Here is a 21,215-nt window from a genome sequence, read left to right on the forward strand (position 1 = left end):
GGTCGAGCGGGAATAGTCCTGGGTAGAAGTTCACGCGAGATTTTAGCCATCCGACACGCTGTCCTAGAAAGCAGTGAAAGCTTACTGTAAGAAAGGCCCTACCGATCCTTCCACCCCTGCCAAGTAGTGCACACGCTGAGTACCCAGAACTTTGCGTCCAGGGCGGGGATTCTAAGCAACTTCCGGCTAAATGTGCACCGGTATCCATTGGCCTGAATGGAGTCTTTCGGAGATTTTGGAAGATCATCCTTGCTGTTTTCCCTGTCTTTTTACTCTATCAGTTCGGCTTCCAAGCTAATTTTAGTGAACTTGGTAAAACTACATCTGGCCAATTTACATCCCCCGCCGCCGCCATGGAAAACATTTGCCCTATCTTCCCATTCCCTCTCTGTGAAGCTTAACACTTGATTGGCATTCACGGCTTAACATTTGTGTGGTTTCAGCTCTATGCCTTTTAAATTTTGTTTCCTTTGTTGAGGGATGTGGCTCAGTGGTAGGCTAGGTGCGGTGGCGGTGTCTGTAGACAGGATGTTCTCTTTTACCTAGGTGTTTGAAGCCAGCCTATGCAACAAAGCAAAACCCCATCTCTCAAAGAAAAAAAAAATCAAATAATAATAAGAAAAACAAAACTATGGGAGATGATTTGTTTTATGAAGAATAAAAAGAACGCACGAAGTCCTCAGGGATTCAAGATGAAGTCAAGGGCTGGGGTTGTGGCTCAGTGGTAGAGCAGGTGTCTGGCATGTGTAAGACCCTGGATTTGATCCTCAGCATCACATTTAAATAAATAAAATAAAGGTCCATTGACAATTAAAAATAATAATAAAAGAATGAAGTCAAGTTCCAAATTCAATTTTCTACTCCCAGTCCTAGGAAGGACCTAGTATCTATAGATTTCACCAAATGCTTTTATGAAGGGTATCCCTGAAACATGATCTGCTCTTCATAAGAGTTTACAATCCCATAAACTCCTTGCCAACTGTCGCATTCCCTCTTTGAAGGCCCTTCACATTTATCCCCTTGGCATTTATCTCAGAGAGGCCTGCACCCAATGCCTGTTCCTCTCAGGGAGTTGTTCATTCATTCCACTACTCTTCTGCCAGAAGACCTATTGTCCTTTTGCCTACTGTCCTTTTTATGTGTTCACAGATGATTCATAATTATATCAGTTTTGTTTTTAACAGTGCTGGGGATCAAACTCAGGGCCTTGCACACGCTAAGCATTTTTATCACAATCTATGTGACTGTGTGTGTGTTTTAGTTACTGGGGATTGAACCCAGGGTCTCACTAGGAAAGAACTCTGTCACTGAGCTACAGCTGCAGCCTTATCACAATCTTCTACTCTATTGAGTATGAGACTCTCAAGAGCAGAAACCACATGTGATTGCAAACAGATAACTGTACATGTTTGCAGAGCAATTGGATGGGGCCCCTCTTCCTTGTGTTAGTAACAGTAGGTGCCTCCTTTCACTTGCTGAGTCTCCTCACTGATTCTCTTTGCCTTTGTTGGAGATGCAGCTATTATCTGATCCCTACTTACTGCATCTTGTCTACTACATTTACCCTTGCTAGTACACTCAGATCCAGTAACACAAGTCTTCTATTTCTGAGGCATGTAGAGTTCCTTTTCCTTTTCTTTCTTTTGGTGGTGCTGGGGATTGAACCTAGGGCCTTGTGCATGCAAAGCAGGCACTCTACCAACTGAGATATAGCCCCAGCTCCTCCTTTCTCTTTTTTGAGACAGGTCTTGCTATGTTGCCTATGTTGGCCTTGAACTCCTGTGTTCAATCAATCCTACTGCCTTAGCTTCCTGAGTGGATGGGGACTATAGGTGCATAACTCAGTACCTGACTTAAACATGCCAACTTTTTGCTTCAAGGCCTCTGCAGTTCTGTCTCAAACATTCCTCCAGATTTTCAAATGGTTAACCTTTCTAATCATTCCAGGTTCATATTATTTCTTCAGAGATGCCACATTAAAGAAACCCTCCAACCATAGCCACTCCCTATTGGATCATCTTGCCCTTATTTTTTCATAAATTATCATATTTATTTGCTTATTTACTTTTTTTTTTTTCATGGTGGAATCCAGAGCCTTACACCTGCTAGGTGAGTGCTGTATGACTGAGCTACACTCCCTGTCAGGTCTCACTGCCTGAAAACCAACAAATAAAAGGGCTGGGGATGTGGTTCCGTGGTAAAGTGCCTCTGGGTTCAATCCCCAGTACCAAAAGAAAAAAAAAAAAAAGGAAAAAAACACAAAGTAGTTTTGGAGGAATCTCGCATGTGATATTTGGACATTTTCCCTCTTCTCTCAGCTCTGTGGAAGAACTAAAATTTGAGTAGATGTTATTCCAAACTCCAAATTATGCCCAGGCTTTGCAGATGGATGATCCAGTTGAGTCCTGCATCTGCCATGAATTTCCTTGGTATAATTTCATTCCCAAGATAGAGTTTAATGCAATAGAATAACAAGCTTGGACTCTGCTGCTTATGAGATGTGAGACTTTGAGCAAATTACTTAGGGCTGAGTTTTATCATTGGTCAAATGGAGATATTGATCCCCATAGGACTATTGTAAAGAAACAACATTGTAAATTCTTACTGCGTGTTATTTCTTTTCTTCCATTCTGAATCTTGGATGCCCCAATTTATTCATAAATTGGGAGAATTAGGTACGTACTGGCTTGTTCAAGAGAAGTGGGAAATTTCTATATGTAATATTCCAACTTTTTCTTTTCTTTTTTACTGCTGGGGATTGAACCTAGTCATGCTATGCAAATACTCTACCACTGAGCTAAGCTCCCTTATCCCACTTTTTTTTTTTTTTTTGGTTATAGGTGGACACAGTATTTTTTTTATTATTATTTTTTAGTTTTTGGCAGACACAACATCTTTGTTTGTATATGGTGCTGAGGATTGAACCCGGGCCGCACGCATGCCAGGCGAGCGCGCTACAGCTTGAGCCACATCCCCAGCCCGACACAGTATCTTTATATTATTTTATGTGATGCTGAGGATAGAACCCAGTGTCTCATGCATGGTAGGCGAGCCCTCTCTGAGCCACAATCTCAGCCTCCATAACCCCAACATGTTAAATGTTGTAAATTAAAATTTGTAAAAGATCTCTCTTCTGTTTTGAAACTAATTTTTTTTTGTGTGTGTGTGTGTGTGAGATACTGGGGTTTGAATCCAAAGATCTTCTACTACTGAGCTACATCCAGAGCCCTTTTTATATTTTGAGACAGTGTCTCACTAAGTTACCCATGCTGGCCTTGAACTTGAGACACTCCTGCCTCAGCCTCAAGAATCTCTGGAGTATAGGCCTGGACCACCACACTCACAAAACTAATTTTTAAAAGTTGCCAGGTGTGGTAGCATGGCCTATAATCCCAGCTGTTCAGAGGCTGAAATAGGAGGATCGTGAATTCAAGACCAGCCTCAGCAATTTTAGGGAGGCTCTAAACAACTTAGTGAGACCCTGTGTCAAAATAAAAAATTAAAAGGGCTGGGGATGTAGCTCAGTGGTAACTTGCCTGCGCGCGTACACGCACACACACACACAAAAAAAAAAAAAAAGGGAGGGAGGGAGGGAGGAAGGAAGGAAGGAAGGAAGAAAAATATCCTGAGAGCTTCTAATTTCTAATTTTCCCTCTGGGCTACCAATTGTCAGGAATGCTATGACACTCCTACCGTATAACTTAGGCAAAGCAATTTACCTCCCAGAACTTCATTTAGCTCATCTGTAAAACGGGCCATGATCCTTACTGTGAAGATCAAAGGAAATCAAGCGTGTAAAAACTCTTAGCATAACTGGAGCATAGTACACACAGCACTCAATAAATAGCAGCGGTAACTTGCATGGTTGTTGCTTCGGGTAGTATGTATTCAAGAAGTAAGGTATCCCGTAGGCCAGCGGATAAGAGAAGGAGATGCGGGGAAAGGAAAAAAGGGCAAAGGAAAGAAAGAGGGAAGAGGTGAGGAGGCAACAGGGTCCGCCCTCCAGGCGGGGTGCCAGCGAGAGGCCCAGGCCTGGGCGGGAGCGCACGTGGCCTATTTCGGGCGGTGCAGACACATTTGGCGTAGAGAAGACTAACGAGCCAGGCCCGGAGACTAGCCGTGAGGGTAGGTACCGGTGGCGAGGACCCTGAACGCTAGGCTTGGGTGGCTCCTGGTCCTTAACAGTTAGGATTGGAGGGAGGGATCCAGGTCCCAGCTCGCCGCCCTCCCTTGGCGGTTTGAGCCGGATGCCTAGGTTCTCTGGGCTCCTCCCCTGGAGGCGGGGCTCTGAGTTAGGACCAATAAACGACTGTTTCTGGGGCCCCGCCCCCGCCCCGCCCCCGGAGCCGCGGCCTCGCAGAGTGCCCAACCGCCCCGCGCCTAGGCCTGGGGCAGCGCGAGCGCCGAACCTCCCGCTGGTGAGTGCGCACCTCTCCCTAGGGTCTCCGCCCAATCCCGCCTCCAGCCCTTGCCCTAGCGCTCCAGGTCGCCGACCCAGGCTCTGGGGAGTGACTCAGCGCGGGGAGGGTGGCGACTCGCGGGGGCTTGGAGATTCGAACTGCTCTGGGCCTTGAATGCCGGGATGAGTGGGTGTCTCCGGGGTTGGTCACTGGACAGTGCTGGATCGTGGGCTGGGCAGAGGTGAATGGGAGAGGGCCAGACTCGGAGACCAGGGCAGGGCGGGGGAAGCCACGGCTGCACCGCCTTGCCTGGGCCAGGGCCATGTTGGGGGGGCGGGTCCTGAGCCTCTGATCCAGCTCCCTGCCTCAGGACACCAAGATGCCTGGCGAACAGCAGGCAGAGGAGGAGGAGGAGGAAGAGATGCAGGAGGAGATGGTGCTGCTGGTGAAGGGTGAGGAGGAGGAGGGTGAGGAGAAGTATGAGGTGGTGAAACTCAAGATCCCCATGGACAACAAGGAGGTACGTGTCACACATACACACACACACACACACACACACACACACCCCGTGGGGCCACAGCCCCCAAATCTAGTCCAGGTTCAACCTCCCCAGGCAGCAATCAGGGATCCTGCCCTACTCTCCCTTGACTCTCAAACCCAAAATCTAGGGGTTGGCCATCTGCCATCATATAGATGTCTATCTAGCTCCTTGTGTATGCCAGGCTCCATGCTGGGTACTGGACAGTAAACTCTACCGTAGGATTCCCATAGAACTTGGTGTCTCGTAAGGTTAGACCAACAAGTAACCATGTAGTCACAATCTTGTGTGATGGGTGCAGGCACAGGGGATGATGAAGCCCAAGATGGGAACTTAATTCAGACTTGGGGTTGGAGGGGGAGTAAGGTTAGGCAACAGAAACGATGGCTAACTCTTCAATTTACTGTGTGCCAGACACAATTCCAAACACCTCCATTTGATGATACAGGTAGTATTTATTCCATTTTACAGGGGAGGCCCAAGACAGTTTGGCAACTTGCCAAGGTCTCAAATTTAGAAAAGGGATGGCTTATCTGAGACCAGTAAGAGGCTGAGGGCTAAAATTGGGTCACTATCCCTAGGCAGAGGGACTGGCTCTATTAGGGAAGTAGCGAAAGGAGCCCGACTCTGAGCAATGAGGGCGGGTAGTTCCATCAAATTGTAGCATGGATAAGAGTAGGTTGGTTGTCAGGCCACAAAGGGAGTCCAAGTTTTATCCTGAGGCTATATGAAGGTTTTTAAGAACAACAGAGTGAACTGAGTTTCCCATTGAAGACACTAGCTGCCATCAGGTATGTTTCCACTTTCCAGAGGTGCACAGTACTCTGGCTACCCCAAGTCTGAGTATCACTGAATCTAGCTGGAGGACTCCTGTACTGCCACTCTCAGGGCCCAGTTATCAGGGAAAGGAAGTTCTGCTGCCCCCTAGTGGGCATGGTGGATCCTAAGGGGAGGGAGACTGGCTCCCTGGGCCTCCAGTTTAAATAACTATCTAGTTCTGTTTTCTTGGGCTTTTCAGGCCCATCATCCTAGCTCAGCCTGCTTCCTCTTGCCCTGTGAATCCCTGATCATCTCCTTTTGCCTGTAAGTTAAGTACAGAGTCCTAAACTTAAGGTGGATTTCCAACTCCATCACTTACCAGTCATGTGACCTTGGACAAGTTTCGTAACTTTTTTATGCCTCAGTTTCCTCATTTGTAAAAGGGAAGCCATAATAGCACTTACTTCTTGGAGTTGTGAGGATTGAATGAATATGTGTATAGAATTAAAACTGTCTGGCACATAATAAACATTATGTAAGTAGTTATTATTATTAATTGGTCTCTTCCCTGAAGTTCAGTACCTTGGGCTCAGTTGTCCTTTGGGAGATTTTCCAATTCATTTTTAATCAAAGGACTTTCTGGGCTGAACCCTGAGGACTGGGGATGAACAGAGCAACCAACATGGAGGCCTAGATGGAGGACTGAAGGCAGACAACCCAGGCAGTGGAGAAGACTTCACAGAGATAATGTTTGATGGGGGCCTTTAGGCTTAGTGGGTGTTTAACAAATGGAGGAGGAGGAAGAGCATTCCAGGAAGAAGAAACTACAAAAGATAAGCCTCAGAGGTGTTGAGACTAAAAAGGTAGGTGGGGCCACAGCATAAAAGGCATTGAAACAAGCCAGGGTAGCCACCTGCGGGTTATGTGTTAGGTTAAGTGATGCCATTGGAAGCCTTAAATCAGGGAAGGGTCATGACTGGATTTCTATTCAGAAGAATGATTGGCTGCTATGGGAACACCAGGCCAGGTAAGGCTAGTGACTTGCTCTAAAGTAGTAGTGGCAGTGAAGGAGAGAAAGGGTATTTGGAAACCCCAACTAGTTTTGGCTGGAGCTGAGGGGTATAGGGAGGGTTTGGTGTGAAAGTCACAAAGGTATGTTGGGCCAGATTGTAAGTGGTATCAGTAGCTCTACCATTTATCAAATTTGCTTCAGCTTCCTCATCTGTAAAATGGGATAATTATATAAGATCTTTGAATGCCAGAGTACACTTATCCCATGAACATTTAGCACTCTGCTCACAAGATAGCTTAGTGGTTTGCTGTGTGACCTCCCAGAGTCTCGTTTTTTGGTATGTTAGTGATTTCAAAAGTGCCTTCCAGGCTGGGTGCAGTGGTGCATACCTGTAATCCCAGTGACTTGGGAGGCTGAGGCAGGAGGATTGTATGTTCGAGGCCAGCCTCAGCAATTTAGTGAGACCCTGTCTCGGAATAAAATAAAAGGGGCCGGGGTGTAGCTCAGTTGTAAAGTACTCCTGGGTTCAATGCGTAGTACCAAAAAAAAAAAAAAAGCTTTCCAATGCTGTGACTCTTAGCTATCACTCAGACCCATGACCAATCACTGACCAGAACAGACCTTAAAGGGACTAATGTATTTTTTTTTTTTAATCTTTATTTATTTTTATGTGGTGCTGAGGATTGAACCCAGGGCCTTGCTAGGCGAGCACTCTACCACTGAGCCACAACCCCAACCCAAGAGTGTTCGTTCTGCCTATCTAAATCTAATCTGTCTTTAAGGAGTAGAAAAGATTTTCTCAGGCCTCTTTACACATCCATCACTGTCTTGCCCTGGCTTGAACCCTGGAGTGGTTTTCTATTTCCCTAGGATGAAGTCTCCGTTTCTAAGGCTGACATTCAAAGCTCCTCACCATGTGATCTCATGTCATTCTGGCTTCTCTAACTCTTCAACACTCTTCCCATGTGCAGCTTTAAACTGACATAACCCTTTCTCACCTATGAGGTCTTACCCATATGATCTCAGCCTATAAAACCCTCTTCATCTTTCTATCTCCTTTCTCCACGAGTAGCTCTTTTCTCTTCCATATCAAATTGCTTAATTTATTTTTCCTTTTTTTGAGATGGGGTCATGTTACATTGCCCAGGCTGGCCTTGGTCACACTTATGATCTTTCTGCCTCTGCCTCCAATAGCTGGGATTAACAGGTGTGTACCACAACACCTGGCAGATTGCTTAATTTTTAACATGCATACAAATCACCTAGGGATCTTGTTAAAACAATTTTTTTTTTTTTTGTAGTGATGGGGATTGAACCCAGGACCTTTTGCATGCTAAGCAGTTGCTGTAGTACTGAGCTACATCCCATCCTAAAATAAAGATTTTGATTCAGAAAATATAAGTTGGGGCTTGAGCATTTCTAACAAGTTCCCTGTGAGGCTGATGTAACTGGTCTGTGGACCACACTTCCTATAGCAAAGAACTGGAGGATGGGGATTGTTTTATACTTTGTTCCCAAAGAAGAAAGATTCTGAATACTAAAAAGGTCCAGAGGAGGGAGTCAAGCTGTGCAGGTGACCTCAAAAGTTAGTAAGATTAAAACTTAGAGAACAGGTGTTTTGGACAATGACAGACTTCTAGTTCAGACCTTGGTTCTTCAGTTTAATAACTCTATGGCCTTGAGTGGTCAGTTAACTTCTAAATCTTATTTCCTTAATTATTCAAGAGGGCTAAGATACATAACCCAAAGAGTTGTGGGAATTTAAAATGAGAACATGGAGTACTGGGGGTGTAACTCAGTGGTAGATGGTTTGCCTGGTATGCACAAGGTCCTGAGTTCCATCCCCACTACTGTTTAAAAAAAAAAAAAAAAAAAAAAAAAAAAAAATATATATATATATATATATATATATATATATATATATATATATTGTTTATAAAGTGCTTTATAAAAATGAGAACATGGGTAAGAATTCCTAGTACAATTCCTAGCACATAGTGAATATTCAATAAGAGATAGTTGTTATTATTAATAATTAGAAAAGTAGTGACTAAGGAGGAAACTGGGATATTTGCCTTGGTTAAAAAATACTTAAGGGGGACTTGGGTTAGGGCTCAGTGGTAAAGTACTTGCCTAGTATGTGTGAAGCACTGGGTGATTCAATCCTCAGCACCACATAAAAAATAAATAAAATAAAGGTTTTGTGTCCATCTACAACTTAAAAAAGAATTAAAAAAAATATTTAAGGGGTTGAAATGTGACTGACTGGTAGAGCACTTGCCTAGCATGTGTGAGGGAGGCTCTGGGTTCAATCCTAAGCACTGGAAAAAAAAAAAAAATTAGGCATGGAATTGTCTTAATAATTAATTTCAAATGCCTGGATTATTACATTATACTATACTGTATCTCCATGGTTCCTCTTATTACAGGGCAAATATTATTTATTTTAATTTTTAATACAATAGTTGTAGAATTTGAGAACTGTATAGGCCTTTAATGATTGCCTAGTCTGGTATTTGCCAAGTTCCAGTCACATGTATATCACATACATGTTGTATTCACATTATTTAGTAATACTTTTTAAAAACAGATTCACAATATTTTTGAAATAAATTTGCCTTCATCTAAACAATAATATTTATGAACTTATGGGTTTCATGTGATATATTATTTTTCTAATGTTTATACAGAAAACACATAATGATTATAATAAGATAAAAATTTGCCCACATACCACTTAGAATATTCTTGTGTCTTGTGCTGTGCATGCCTCAAGTTAGGAATTTTTTTTTTTTTTTTTAATTCATTCATTTTAGTTGTTGATGGACCTTTATTTTTTATTTATGTTTGGTGCTGAGGCTTGAACCCAGTGCCTCACACATTTGAGGCAAGCGCTCTACCACTGAGCCAGAATCCCAGACCCAGTTGGGAAGGTTTGATCTTACTCAGCCTACCTAGCCTTCTTGGGATGGTGAGGCAGGGAAAGAGAGTGACTCACCCAGGTTCTTAATGAGTTAGACTCAGCTGCTTACCAAGCTGGGCGTGGTGGTGGTGGCGCACACTTGTAATCCCAATGGCTCAGGAGGCTGAGGCAGGAGGATTGTGAGTTCAAAGCCAGCCTCAGCAACTTAGTGAGTCCCTAAGTAATTCAGTGAGACTCTGTCTCTAAATAAAATTAAAAAGGGCTGGGGTTGTGGCTCAGTGGTTAAGTGCCTCTGGATTCACTCCCTAGTGCCAAAAAAAAAAAAAAAAAATCTTCAGATGGCAGATGCCCAAAGCCTCCCCTCCTGGATTGTATACAGCCAGGATGCTTGTGTGAAAAATTTGGTGAAGTCAGTATAGCAAGTCCTTGGGCTGGCCAAAGTCACCTTAAAGAAGGGTGCCAAGGGCTGGGGATGTAGCTTGGTGACAAGAGTACTTGTCTGTCATGCTCAAGGCCCTGGGTTCAATCTCGAGTACAAAAAATTTTTTAAAAGTGGGGGGGTTGGTTCGATCTTGAGTACAAAAAAATTTAAAAACAGGGGGGTGGGTTGCCAAGGAAAAAAGATCCAGAAAAAATGTAGCTATAATGAAAAAAGCTGTCTCCACCATGGTTGACACGTTGAAATAAACCCAAGAGACATCAAAACCAGAGCAAAATTGGAATGTATGACCTTGCATCCAGACTGTGCCAGACCTGCTGTGGGGAGTTTCTTGATTTAAGTATCAAGTTGTATTTTAACCTTGAATTTCTCTTGGGGAAAGCCAGGGACTTGGAGTCCAGCCTCTGTCATGTCTTGGCTGTGTGAATTCAGGGCAGAGTGCAGCCTCCTGGTGGAGAGTAAGCACTTCAGTCTGTCCTGCCCACCGTTGACCTGTGAATTTAGTTTCCCTGTGTCTCAGTGTTCTCTGTTAAGTCACACTTGATTAAGGGAGTGACAGGAAGATTTAATACAATAATGTATATACAGTAATGTTGTCAAAGCTTAACATTATGATGTTGATTACAGTAGTCCCTCTTATCTTTGGGAGTATATTACAAGACACCCCTCAATCCCACCATGGATGCATGAAACCTTGGACAGTACTGAATATTCTGTGTTTTTTCAGATACATACATGAAGTTTAAGCACCATAACAGATTAACGACAATAATAAAATAGAACAACTATAACAATATATTGTCCAGAGTTCCTATGGCTGTTGCTAAATTTCCCAAATTATCCTGTTTTCCAGCTTGAATTCAAAGCTGTTCTTTTTTTGGGAAGTGGAGGTACTGGGGTTTGAACTTGGGGGTACTTTACCACTGAACTGCATCATCAGACCTTTTTTTGTTTTAATTTTTTAAATATTTATTTTTCAGCTTTGGGCTGACACAACATCTTTGTTTGTATGTGGTGCTGAGGATCGAACCCGGGCTGCACCATGCCAGGCGAGCGTGCTACCGCTTGAGCCACATCCCCAGCCCCTTGTTTTAATTTTTTAAAAAAATTTTGAGACACAGCGTCTTGCTGAGTTGCTGAGGCTGACCTCAAATTTACAATCCACTTGCCTCAGCCTCCCAAGTTATTGGAATTACAGGCAAGTGCCACTGCCTGGCAAAGCTGTTCTCTTTTGACAAAGGATTTGGAAGGCCTTGAAGTTGCCCTTGTGCAGCTTCAGAGAGAGAAGGCCCCACTATTCTCTTACTGTCACCTTTACCCTCTCTTAATCTGTATCCCAATATAGATTATTTAAAATGGGAATAGTGATAGATTGATTACAGGAGAAGCTAACACTGTCTTGTTCTTAAATGTATCAGGTATTTCCTTTGATAGTGTTTTTTTTTTTTTTTTTTATGGTACTGGGGGTTGAACCCAGGAGTGTTCTACACTTAGCTACATCCTCAGCCCTTTATTTTAGTATGTTGCCAGACTGGCCTTAAACTTGCAGTCGTCCTGCCTCAGTCTCCAGAGTAGCTTGGAAATACAGAGATGCACCACCACACCTGGTGAATTAATGTTCTTTATTGTTTGGCCTACAGTAGATATTCAACATCAGCTTTGCTGGGGTGAGCACTCTCTTTGCTAAGAAGGGAGCAACGTGCCCTCAATATTACTCTTCACTCTATTAGTACAAAATGTTTTCCCTTCACCTGCCTCTTACAAAGCATTCTTTCCTCTTTCTGATTTTATCTTTAGAAGCTGAGACTTCATGAAACAGGCTCATTTTCAATTTTTTTTTTCCACTTAGGGCTGGCTCAAAATAGCATTTTGGGTGTTTTTGGTTTTTTTTTTGCTTTTTCTTCACAGCTTAAAAAAAAAAAAAAAAAGATAGGTGCTTGCTCTTAAAAGTTTATTAAAGATCCTGGACTTGGTCCTGGCCCAGCTGCCTTGCCTCCTTCTCTAACTGCATCTGGTTGCTCCTCTTCTGTTTGTCTCTGCCCATTCTCTGGGTGAACGCCTTTCAGTCTTAACCTTGAAAAACCGTCTGTAGGTTGACAGTTTTCTAGTAACATCTCCAGCTCAGGCCTTGCCTCTGAGCTCCAGATGTGTCAAGAATTTTCCATATACCCCCAAACAGATCTCACCTCTCAATTTGCTCCTTCCACCTTCCTCACTCAGTGAGGATGTAATGGCCTGTAAATGGCCACTCCACCTTTGCAGTCTCTAAGCCCCCAAACCTTTAAGTCGTTTTGATTCCTCTTTCTTTATATTCCATATCTAATCTGATATTAAATCTTTTGTCTCAAATTGATAAGTATGTCCAGAAGCAGATCAGTTCTCACCACCTCTACTTTTCAGTTGTTTCCTGGATCTAAGACACAATCTTCTCTTGCCAGATGACAGTAGTATCCTCACTGGGCTCCTGCTTCTGCCCTCTTCCCTCCTTCCTCTCCTTCATTGGGTTCTCAACCCCAGCAGCATGAGGGAACCTTTTTAAAATGTGTGATCAGGTGGCTTACTTGCTTATAACCACTGTTCTAGTGGTTCTACATCTCACTTACATTAAAATATTAAAAACCAAAGTGCTAACTGGGCCTTGGGCCCTAAGCTAAGAGATCCCCTCCACTATTACAATTCCATCCATTTTTCTCCCTCTCAAGTTACAGTTATCAGTAAGTGTTGTCATCCCTGCCCTGCTTCTGGGGATTGAACCCAGGGACGCTCTTATCACTGAACTACACCCCTAGCTCTTTTGGTGGCTGAATTGCAAACATCCAACCTCAGCCTGCCGAGTCAGTAAGGTATCTTGACATTTCTATTTAAATTTGCAACATCTCTCCAACATGGGCAGTCCTTATTTATTCTTTCTGAAAGCAGAGATTTTTTTTTAATGACTTATTTTTAGTTAATGCTGAATTCCCAGTGCTTAGAATAGAGTCTAGCACATTGCACGTGCCCAGTGAATATTGGCTAAGTTAATAAAAATAACTGGAATGCCACTGGACATTGTGATATGTGAGTTATGTATACTACCTCATCTAAGGCACACAACCATACTCTGAGGAAGGCACTTTTGCGTTTTCTATTTCACAGATGGGGAACAGAGGCTGAGAAAGAGGTAGTGAGCAGAGACTAGGTCTCTGGCTTGGAGGCTTGCTCATCAGGGCTGATCTGTACCCCCTCTCCCTGCAGGTTCCCAGCGAGGTGCAAGTGCCAGTGCCAGCGCCAGCGCCGTCTGCGGACCCGGCGCGCCCCCACGCGTGCCCGGATTGCGGCCGCGCCTTTGCGCGCCGCTCCACGCTGGCCAAGCACGCACGCACGCACACGGGCGAGCGGCCCTTTGCGTGCACCGAGTGCGGCCGGCGTTTCTCTCAGAAGTCAGCGCTGACCAAACACGGCCGCACTCACACAGGCGAGCGGCCTTACGAATGCCCAGAATGCGACAAGCGCTTCTCTGCCGCCTCGAACCTGCGGCAGCACCGTCGGCGTCATACTGGCGAGAAGCCGTACGCATGCGCACATTGCGGCCGTCGTTTCGCGCAGAGTTCCAACTATGCACAGCATCTGCGCGTGCACACGGGCGAGAAGCCGTACGCGTGCCCGGACTGCGGACGAGCTTTTGGCGGAAGTTCGTGCCTGGCGCGCCACCGACGCACGCACACGGGCGAGCGGCCTTACGCATGCGCCGACTGCGGCACGCGCTTTGCGCAGAGTTCAGCACTGGCCAAGCACCGGCGCGTGCACACAGGCGAGAAGCCGCACCGCTGTGCTGTGTGCGGACGGCGCTTCGGCCATCGCTCCAATCTGGCAGAGCATGCGCGCACGCACACAGGCGAGAGGCCCTATCCGTGCACGGAGTGCGGCCGCCGCTTCCGCCTCAGCTCGCATTTCATCCGCCACCGTCGCGCGCACATGCGGCGCCGCCTGTTTATCTGTGCCGGCTGTGGCCGGGACTTCAAGCTACCCGCGGGCGCCACCGCCGCCAATGCCACCGAGCGCTGCCCAGAGTGCGAGGGCAGCTGAGCCAGCGTGGGGTTGGAAGCGTCCGAGTGGGGAGGGCCACTTGGAACTTCAACCTGGCTGCGTAAACCTGGATGGCTCCTCCCCGGCAGCCGGGTCTGGGAGACAAGGAACGTACCCTACCAGGATCCCTCGAAATGGTGCCCACCTCCCCCTCACTACATCCCCTTGGCCCGTATTAGTGAATAAAGTATTATATCTTCACTCCACCCGTGCCTGTGAGTGGAGTGGGTGGGGAGAGGTGGAAGATTGGAGTGTTTTCCACTCCTGGTTGTTGTGGAATTAAGTGGGGCTATAAGGCTAAAGATGCTTCCTGGAATTGGGCTGGGGTGGGAATCATCCACACTTGGCCTTTGGTTATCATGTTCTCATAACCTCAGATCTGAAAGGATGCATAGAGCAAGTTCCAGACAAATAGTATTGCGTTCTGCAAAGCTTTGGTAAGCAAGGCATGACCTTGGCCTATGGGGAGGGAAGAAAAGTATAGCAGTTAAAATTTTTAGTATTTTGTGTTAGCTCACTTTCACCCTTAAAACATCCTTTTGTCTCCATTTTTGCAGATATAGGGAGCAAATGGCAGAGAAGGAACAAGTTGCCAGGCTGGTTCAACAGTTGTGGTTTGGTGTCAACTAAAGTTTGATGCAGTTTAGAGGTTTGTGGTTGGAAAGAATGTTCAAGCTGGGTCTTAAAGGTCAAGAAAAAATTAGGACTGGGGAACATGGAGAGAGCCCCTAAAACTGCATGCAACACTCATTATAGTTTGCAAACATCCCCTGGGTTGGAATGTTAGGAACAAAAAGCAAGGAGGTTGGTGGTAGATGGACTGAGGGAAACCAGGTTAAAGGATCTAAGGCAGTAAAGAAGCCTGGAGAGATCAGGAAAGGATAAACTTTACATCCCTGAGCATATATTCAGGGCTGCGGGGGTGGCTCAGTGGTGGAGCACTTGCCTATCATGCATGAAGCTCTGGGTTTGACAAAAAACACCCAAAACAAAGAGCTATAATTCAGGACAAAGGGTGGTCCTAGGTTTGAAGGAAAGGAGAGATGGGACTATTAGCTTGTGTGACCACATGGCAGTGTCCCTGAGAAGGGACATTGGGATGAAGGGCAGGATAGAAACTGGAGTGGGAACATTTGTCACACCCCAGTCTGGACATGTTGAGTATGAAGTAAATGTGGAAGGGTCAGGGAGATCATTGAAAATAAAGACACCAGGTTAGGTGGCCTTGACACCATGTCCATCTCCCAAAAGGAAGTTTTGTCTGGGAGATCAAGAGGTGAAGTTTCACGAAGGAGGGAGTGGTCAGATGCTAGATGCTGCTGTGATATCAAGTGCATTCATCTCGTGTGTGATGTCTGTGGGAGAATGAAGTAGTGCAGGTGAGTGTAGATAACTCATCTGGAAGGTCTGTTGTACAAAGCTACAGGAAAAGTAGCTGGAGGTTTGATGATTTAGTTTTGTCAAAAGGGGAAGATTCAAATATGCTTTATATACTATTGGGGCAGGCTAATGAAAAAAAAAAAAAAGCTGGGTAAAAGGGTGGGCACCTATTGTCTCAGCTACTCAAAAAGCTGAGGCAGGAGGAACACTTGAACCCAGGAGTTTAAGACCTACCTGGGCAACACAATGTGACCCATCTCTTAAAAAAAAAAAAAAGACAGCTGAGAACTGTGGCACATGCTGATAAACCCAGCAATTTGGGAGGCTGAGCCACAAGATCACAAGTTCAAGGCCATCCCAAGCAATTGGTGATACAGTCTCAAAAAAAGGACTGGAGATGTAGTTCAGTGGTGAAGAGCTCCTGAGTTCAACCTCCAGTACTCCCTCTTCCCCAAAGCTGATTACATAAAAGGGAAGGAGATAATAAAGAAGGAATAAGCTGGGCATGGTGGCACACTCCTGTAATCCCAGTGGATCTGGAGGCCAAGGCAGAATTGTGAGTTCAAAGCCAGGCTCAGCAAAAACATGGTGCTAAGCAACTCAGTGAGACCGTCTAATAAATACAAAATAGGGCTGGGGATGTGGCTCAGTGGTTGAGTGCCCAAGTTCAATCCCTGGCACCAACCAAAGAAGAAGAGGGAATAAAATTGGAGATTATTAATAAGATTCCTCTTATCACTGGATAGGGACAGGAAAGGTGGGCTCAGAGACATAAAGCTGAAGCAGTTCCAATCTGATGGATTGTTTTACTTGGGAAGGATTCACTGGATAAGAGGACAGGAGAGTGGGGCCTTAGTATGAGAGGGATAGCAAGTCAGTGACCATTGTTAAATCTCAAAAAAATTTTTTTTTCTTTAATGTCAATACCGGGGGTTGAACCCAGGGCCTTGCACATGCCAGGCAAGTACTGTACACTTTAGTATAACACTAGCCACAAAAAAGTAGTTAAAGGTGCTTTTCTTTGTATTACCCTGCTCTGTGAGATGCAGGCCATAGGTATTTCAGATAGGAAAGTGACGTGCCAAGATTACACAATAGATAAACTGTACAAATTCAACAGTGTAATTTACTTGGAGAGGAATAACAAGAAATTGACCTAATTGATATGTGGTCTTCAATTTTATGAAGGTGCCCATGAGAAGCAGCAGCTCCCTTCTGCTATACATCAGAGATCTGGCCCTGATTTGTCCCTGATGGACCCCTGAAAGCTTTGAGTTGAAAAGGCAAAATAGAACTACAAACTAAGTTATTTAAACTGTGTGCTAGGCTATTATTTTCGTTTTACAAGAGATGAAGTAAAATGATGACTATCATCCAGCCCCTAAGTATCTGAACCCAGAGAACCTGGTTCTGAATATGAACTGTTGCTTAACCAACACTGTATATAGCCTCTGATGTTCTCTATAGGTCCAGAAGTGGGAAGACTTGCATGAAATTCCTGTAGGAATTTACTAACAACTGGATCACTGCCCTGCAGATAGAAGGTAAAATAGAGAACTGTGAGGACTGGGCTCAGAGACACTCCTGGTGCCCTTCTGCAATGCTACTGATAGCCTACCTAGCCACCTCAGAAGAATCTAGAAGTTAAAACCATTTTATTGGGGGAGAAAACACCAGAAGGCTATCTTCTGGAGGCTCTTGGGCCTTGAAAACTGGGAAATGGGACCCAGCCCTGATTTGTTAGGAAAGGACTATAATAAGTTCTGTAGCCAGGCCACCTCTGCTTCTCACATGCCATGCTGAGTTGCAGGTTCTGATCCCATGTTTCTATGTTGAGGTCTGGCTTGAGGACTCATGGGCAAGGTCTGCAGGACCCATAGTCTGGTCTTCAGAGATGGCCCCATGGGACAAGTCTGTATACTTGCGGGCTGAGCCACGTGACAGATGAACGGGGTAACGTCGCCGGTTGGTATCCATTTTGGAGAGCACTGCTTGGGGCAGATCCACATGGCAACGGGCTGCTAATGCCACCAGATAGATGAGAACATCACTAAGCTCTTCTTGAAGGGCTGCCCGTTCCCTCAGGGGCCAGGCTTTGGGGCCAGGTTCTGCATCAGACTTCCACTGACTGGGGGCAAAATAAAAGACAATCACATATAGCTTCTAGCTAGGACAATGGGCTCTATCTCCCTAAGGAGCTTAGTCCCTGCAGCAATGAACTCCCATCTCCCAGAAAGTTCCTCCAAGGATAACCCAGAGTTGGGTTCAACCCTGGTACCAAAAAAAAAAAAAAAAGACGTCACGATTCTAGATCTTTTAAAATTAGTTAATTTATCATCATCATCAGTCTCCTTCCACTGTGAAGGTTGTCTGCCTTGTTCAAAGTCATATATCTTGATTCTGTTTTTGAACCTTAACTATTGAACCAGCCCTACTTACACACACACACACACACCCCACATACATATATATAAAGTTATACATGGACACAATATCTTTATTTTCTTTTTTGGTACCAGGGGTTCAACTCTGGGGCACTCAACCACTGAGCCACATCCCCAGCTCAACTTTTTATATTATTTAGAGACAGGGTCTCACTAAGTTGCTTAATGCCTCACCATTGCTGAAGGTGGCTTTGAACTTGCGATCCTCCTGCCTCAGCCTCCCAAGCCACAGGGATTACAGGTGTGCGCCACCACGTCTGGCTAATATCTTTATTTTGTGTATTTATTTTTATAAACAAAACTTATTTATAAAAATAAACAAACAAAATAAAGATATTTTTATTTATGGATGGAACCCAGTGCCTTACATGTGCGAGGCAAGTGCTCTGCCACTGAGCCACAACCCTAGCCCCCCTTTTTATCTTTTGAGCCAGGGTCTTACTAAGTTGCTTAGGTAGGGCCTTGCTATATTGCTGAGGCTGGCTTTTGAACTCCTGCCTTAGCTTCCCAAACTGCTGGGATTACAGGCATGTGCCACTGCACCTGGCTCATGTCTTGATTTTAATTGAATGGTTGATACTGATTAGCCTCTTTAGTGGTCTCCCTGTCTCATTCTCTCAGTGATTTAATTCATCCTGCAGGTACAGTTATCTTTCTACTACTCAAATGTGGTCAGGTCTTCTGTCCAAACTTCATCACTCTCAAGCCCCAATCCTACCTTTCTGGGTTCATCTCCAGCCCTGCTTTTGCACAGCTCTATCACTCATCATCTGGATAACTACCAAATGGCTATGATGTGCCAGGCAAATGGACACACCCGAGAACAAAATAGATACAAAATCCCTTATCTTTCTTGGGAAGATGATACTGGAGGAGGATGAGATTCTCTCCAAGTTTAACTTGCCCTTTCTTGCCTCACTACCATTGCAAACTCCTGTCTGGAATACTATACATATGTGTTCTAGAGAAAACCTTGTTTTCAGCCCCAGAGACAAAGGTAAAGGGCTATTACCACAATTCCTTCTTACTATCCGGGTCTGTCTTGCTATTTTCACACTTTCTTTCCCTGGAGACTGGGTGCTCCCAGAGGGTTGGTACCTGAGAGTCATCTCAACCCCAGCACCAGGCACAGAGACCAGCAGTGAGGAGGGAAACTGAATCCATGAATGTTTGAGGATCACATAGTTTCTCCCATTCCCCACAACAGATTGTTCCAGAAAGCTTCCCATCTACTCACAAGAGTTCTGCCAGCTCTCCCACTTCCCCGACCAAGGCCAGTAGGAGGTTCCGAGGCTGGTGGAACTGGTCCCAGTCCCGCTCTGCAGCAAACTCTGCATGGAGACGCCGGCTGGAATAAGATAAAGGAGTAGAAGCCCAATTCCCAGGATTAGTGGTTGGGGGAGGAGCTGCAGGGCCCAGGCAGGTACCCCAGTGATACGTAAAGGGGGCTTGGAGTCAGAGGATTCTGCAACTAAATCCGTGGATGGTCTTGAATAAGTAATTTCCTCTTTATGAGACTTGGTTTTCATACCTGGAATTCGGCGTGCCCCTGCAGAGACACTCAACCACTGAGCCACATCCCCAGCCCAACTTTTTATATTATTTAGAGACAGGGTCTCACTAGCCGTACCTAACAATACTTTATTATTCCATTGCTAATTCTGAAATTTCCTCCACTTGGAATATCCCTATCTTTGCACATCTAATTCCTGCTTATTTTACACTTTCCCTAAGAAGCTTTTCTTGATTTCCTCCAGGAAGAATTAATGTTTCCTACCTCTCCGCACTTCATCCGCCTCTGTTGGGTGGTACACCCACTCCGGAAGGGCGGAGGTAGTATAGACTCCCGGGGCAATTTCCCCGCTTTAGTTGTGAACTGCTGAGGCCACTTTGCTTGAGAGGTTTAGAGGCTCACCAGGGGTCAGCCAGCACTACTGCTAGTCATTTTTCCCCACCACGTGGGAGGATCCGTCCCATGGCATAAAGGAAGGGGTCAATCTCTCCACCCGAACCTGGTCGTAGATTGCTTACATGTCCTCCAGGGTGGGTTCCGGGCTGAAGCTGAATGAGCCGGCGGCAGCAGCAGTACCCTTTCTCCCAGCGTCCCTCTGGGTATCACCTCCGGCACTAGACATGCTGCGCAACCCACTACAGACGCCACTGCACAGAACTCCGCGCCACGCTTGGAGCCCGCCTCCAGGGCCCCTAACCAATCACGGACGAGCTCGATTGCTTCACGGTGTAGTGCCGGCGGAAAAACCAATCACCTGTGTGGAGTTTGCTACAGCCCACCCCGTAGCAGGACTGGACCAATCTGAGGAGCTTTAATCCTGTAGTCCCTTACTCCGGCGAATTCTTCCGCCTAAGAAGACCGCGGTACCAATTTGACTCGGAGGAAAGGATAGAGAAGCGGAAGGAGAGGGCGTGTCCGTTTTACTCCTTTGTGGGCGCCAGATGGCGCCAAAGCGAAATGGCAGGTTAGGAGGCCGAGGGTGTGTTTGGCGGGAAATTCCATAAGTGAATGCTCCCTCCGTCTGCATTAAATTCGTCAGGGTTTAGGGACTCTGAAGACCCTCTAGACCAGCCTCCACACTATTTGGATGCGATCGAAGGGAAAGAATGGAACAAAGTCGGGACTACGACCTAGGTCTTTTGTCCCACTTCTCCCAACCCCGGCTGATTGCTGTGGTTGGAAGGAGTTAATCCCCATTTCTGTCTCAAGGAACCAGTCGGTCCTCCTCCCTACCCGCAATGTAGATTACGTGACATTGAAATATGTGACCCATTACAGACTGGCCTCTGCCACCTCTCCAGACCCATGTGTCTCTATCGCGGCCATACCACATACAAAACCACCAAGCTTGCTGGGGAATTTATGAGGTGATCATTGAATTGTTACTTTGGCTGAGACCCACTGAGTTGTTATATACATGACCAAGGGAAGAGGTTTTTTTTTTTCCTCTGGGCACTGGGGATTGAACCAAGAGCACTCTACCCTTGAGCTACATCCCTACCCCTTTTCATTCTTTGAGACTAGCTCTGACTACATTGTCGAGTTCGCCTAGACTTGGCGATCTTCCTGCCAGTTGCTGAGATTACAGGCGTTCGCCACTGCACGCAGAGAAAAGAGATCTTTGTGAAATACAGGAACTTGAATTTTGTCGAATCCAAGCTTTATAGAGAATTATTTATTTTCACATACCTATTAGGGTCGCTATGTCTGTTCTCCAGGAGTTCAATGAGGCATACAGTTTA

The 21,215-nt window shown here is 45.5% G+C and overlaps 2 protein-coding genes across 4 annotated transcripts; one reads left to right on the forward strand and one right to left on the reverse strand.

Moving 5' to 3' along the window:
* The first annotated feature begins 4,056 nt into the window (after positions 1–4,056).
* Positions 4,057–14,342, forward strand: Znf771 (zinc finger protein 771). 3 transcript variants are annotated; one of them, XM_071605658.1, is made up of 3 exons: positions 4,057–4,125; positions 4,771–4,920; positions 13,306–14,342. In XM_071605658.1, exons 2-3 carry the CDS (start codon positions 4,780–4,782, stop codon positions 14,134–14,136), a joined length of 972 nt encoding a protein of 323 aa, XP_071461759.1. In that variant the 5' UTR covers positions 4,057–4,125; positions 4,771–4,779; the 3' UTR covers positions 14,137–14,342. The 3 variants fall into 3 exon arrangements, with proteins under 3 accessions (XP_071461759.1, XP_027804259.2, XP_071461758.1); XM_027948458.3 differs by lacking the exon at positions 4,057–4,125 and adding an exon at positions 4,348–4,418; XM_071605657.1 differs by lacking the exon at positions 4,057–4,125 and adding an exon at positions 4,435–4,641.
* Positions 14,343–16,622: 2,280 nt separating this feature from the next.
* Dctpp1 (dCTP pyrophosphatase 1) lies at positions 16,623–20,156 on the reverse strand. The gene is made up of 3 exons (XM_027948683.3): positions 19,992–20,156; positions 19,198–19,308; positions 16,623–17,644 (listed from the first exon to the last, which is right to left on the reverse strand). The coding sequence occupies exons 1-3, from the start codon at positions 20,093–20,095 to the stop codon at positions 17,344–17,346; spliced, it is 516 nt and encodes a 171-aa protein (XP_027804484.1). The 5' UTR covers positions 20,096–20,156; the 3' UTR covers positions 16,623–17,343.
* Positions 20,157–21,215: the final 1,059 nt, after the last annotated feature.

Source organism: Marmota flaviventris, chromosome 19 (genome assembly GCF_047511675.1).
Source record: "Marmota flaviventris isolate mMarFla1 chromosome 19, mMarFla1.hap1, whole genome shotgun sequence".
Lineage (NCBI taxonomy): Eukaryota > Metazoa > Chordata > Mammalia > Rodentia > Sciuridae > Marmota > Marmota flaviventris.

Excerpts from the sequence above, each read along its gene's own strand:
- Dctpp1 (XM_027948683.3), bottom strand. The coding sequence starts at position 20,095 with ATGTCTAGTGCCGGAGGTGATACCCAGAGGGACGCTGGGAGAAAGGGT. Across the intron at positions 19,309-19,991 it reads GAACCCACCCTGGAGGACAT|CCGGCGTCTCCATGCAGAGT; the intron begins GTAAGCAATCTA and ends ATCTTATTCCAG. Across the intron at positions 17,645-19,197 it reads GGAGAGCTGGCAGAACTCTT|TCAGTGGAAGTCTGATGCAG; the intron begins GTGAGTAGATGG and ends TTTTGCCCCCAG.
- Znf771 (XM_071605658.1), top strand. The coding sequence starts at position 4,780 with ATGCCTGGCGAACAGCAGGCAGAGGAGGAGGAGGAGGAAGAGATGCAG. Across the intron at positions 4,921-13,305 it reads TCCCCATGGACAACAAGGAG|GTTCCCAGCGAGGTGCAAGT; the intron begins GTACGTGTCACA and ends CTCTCCCTGCAG.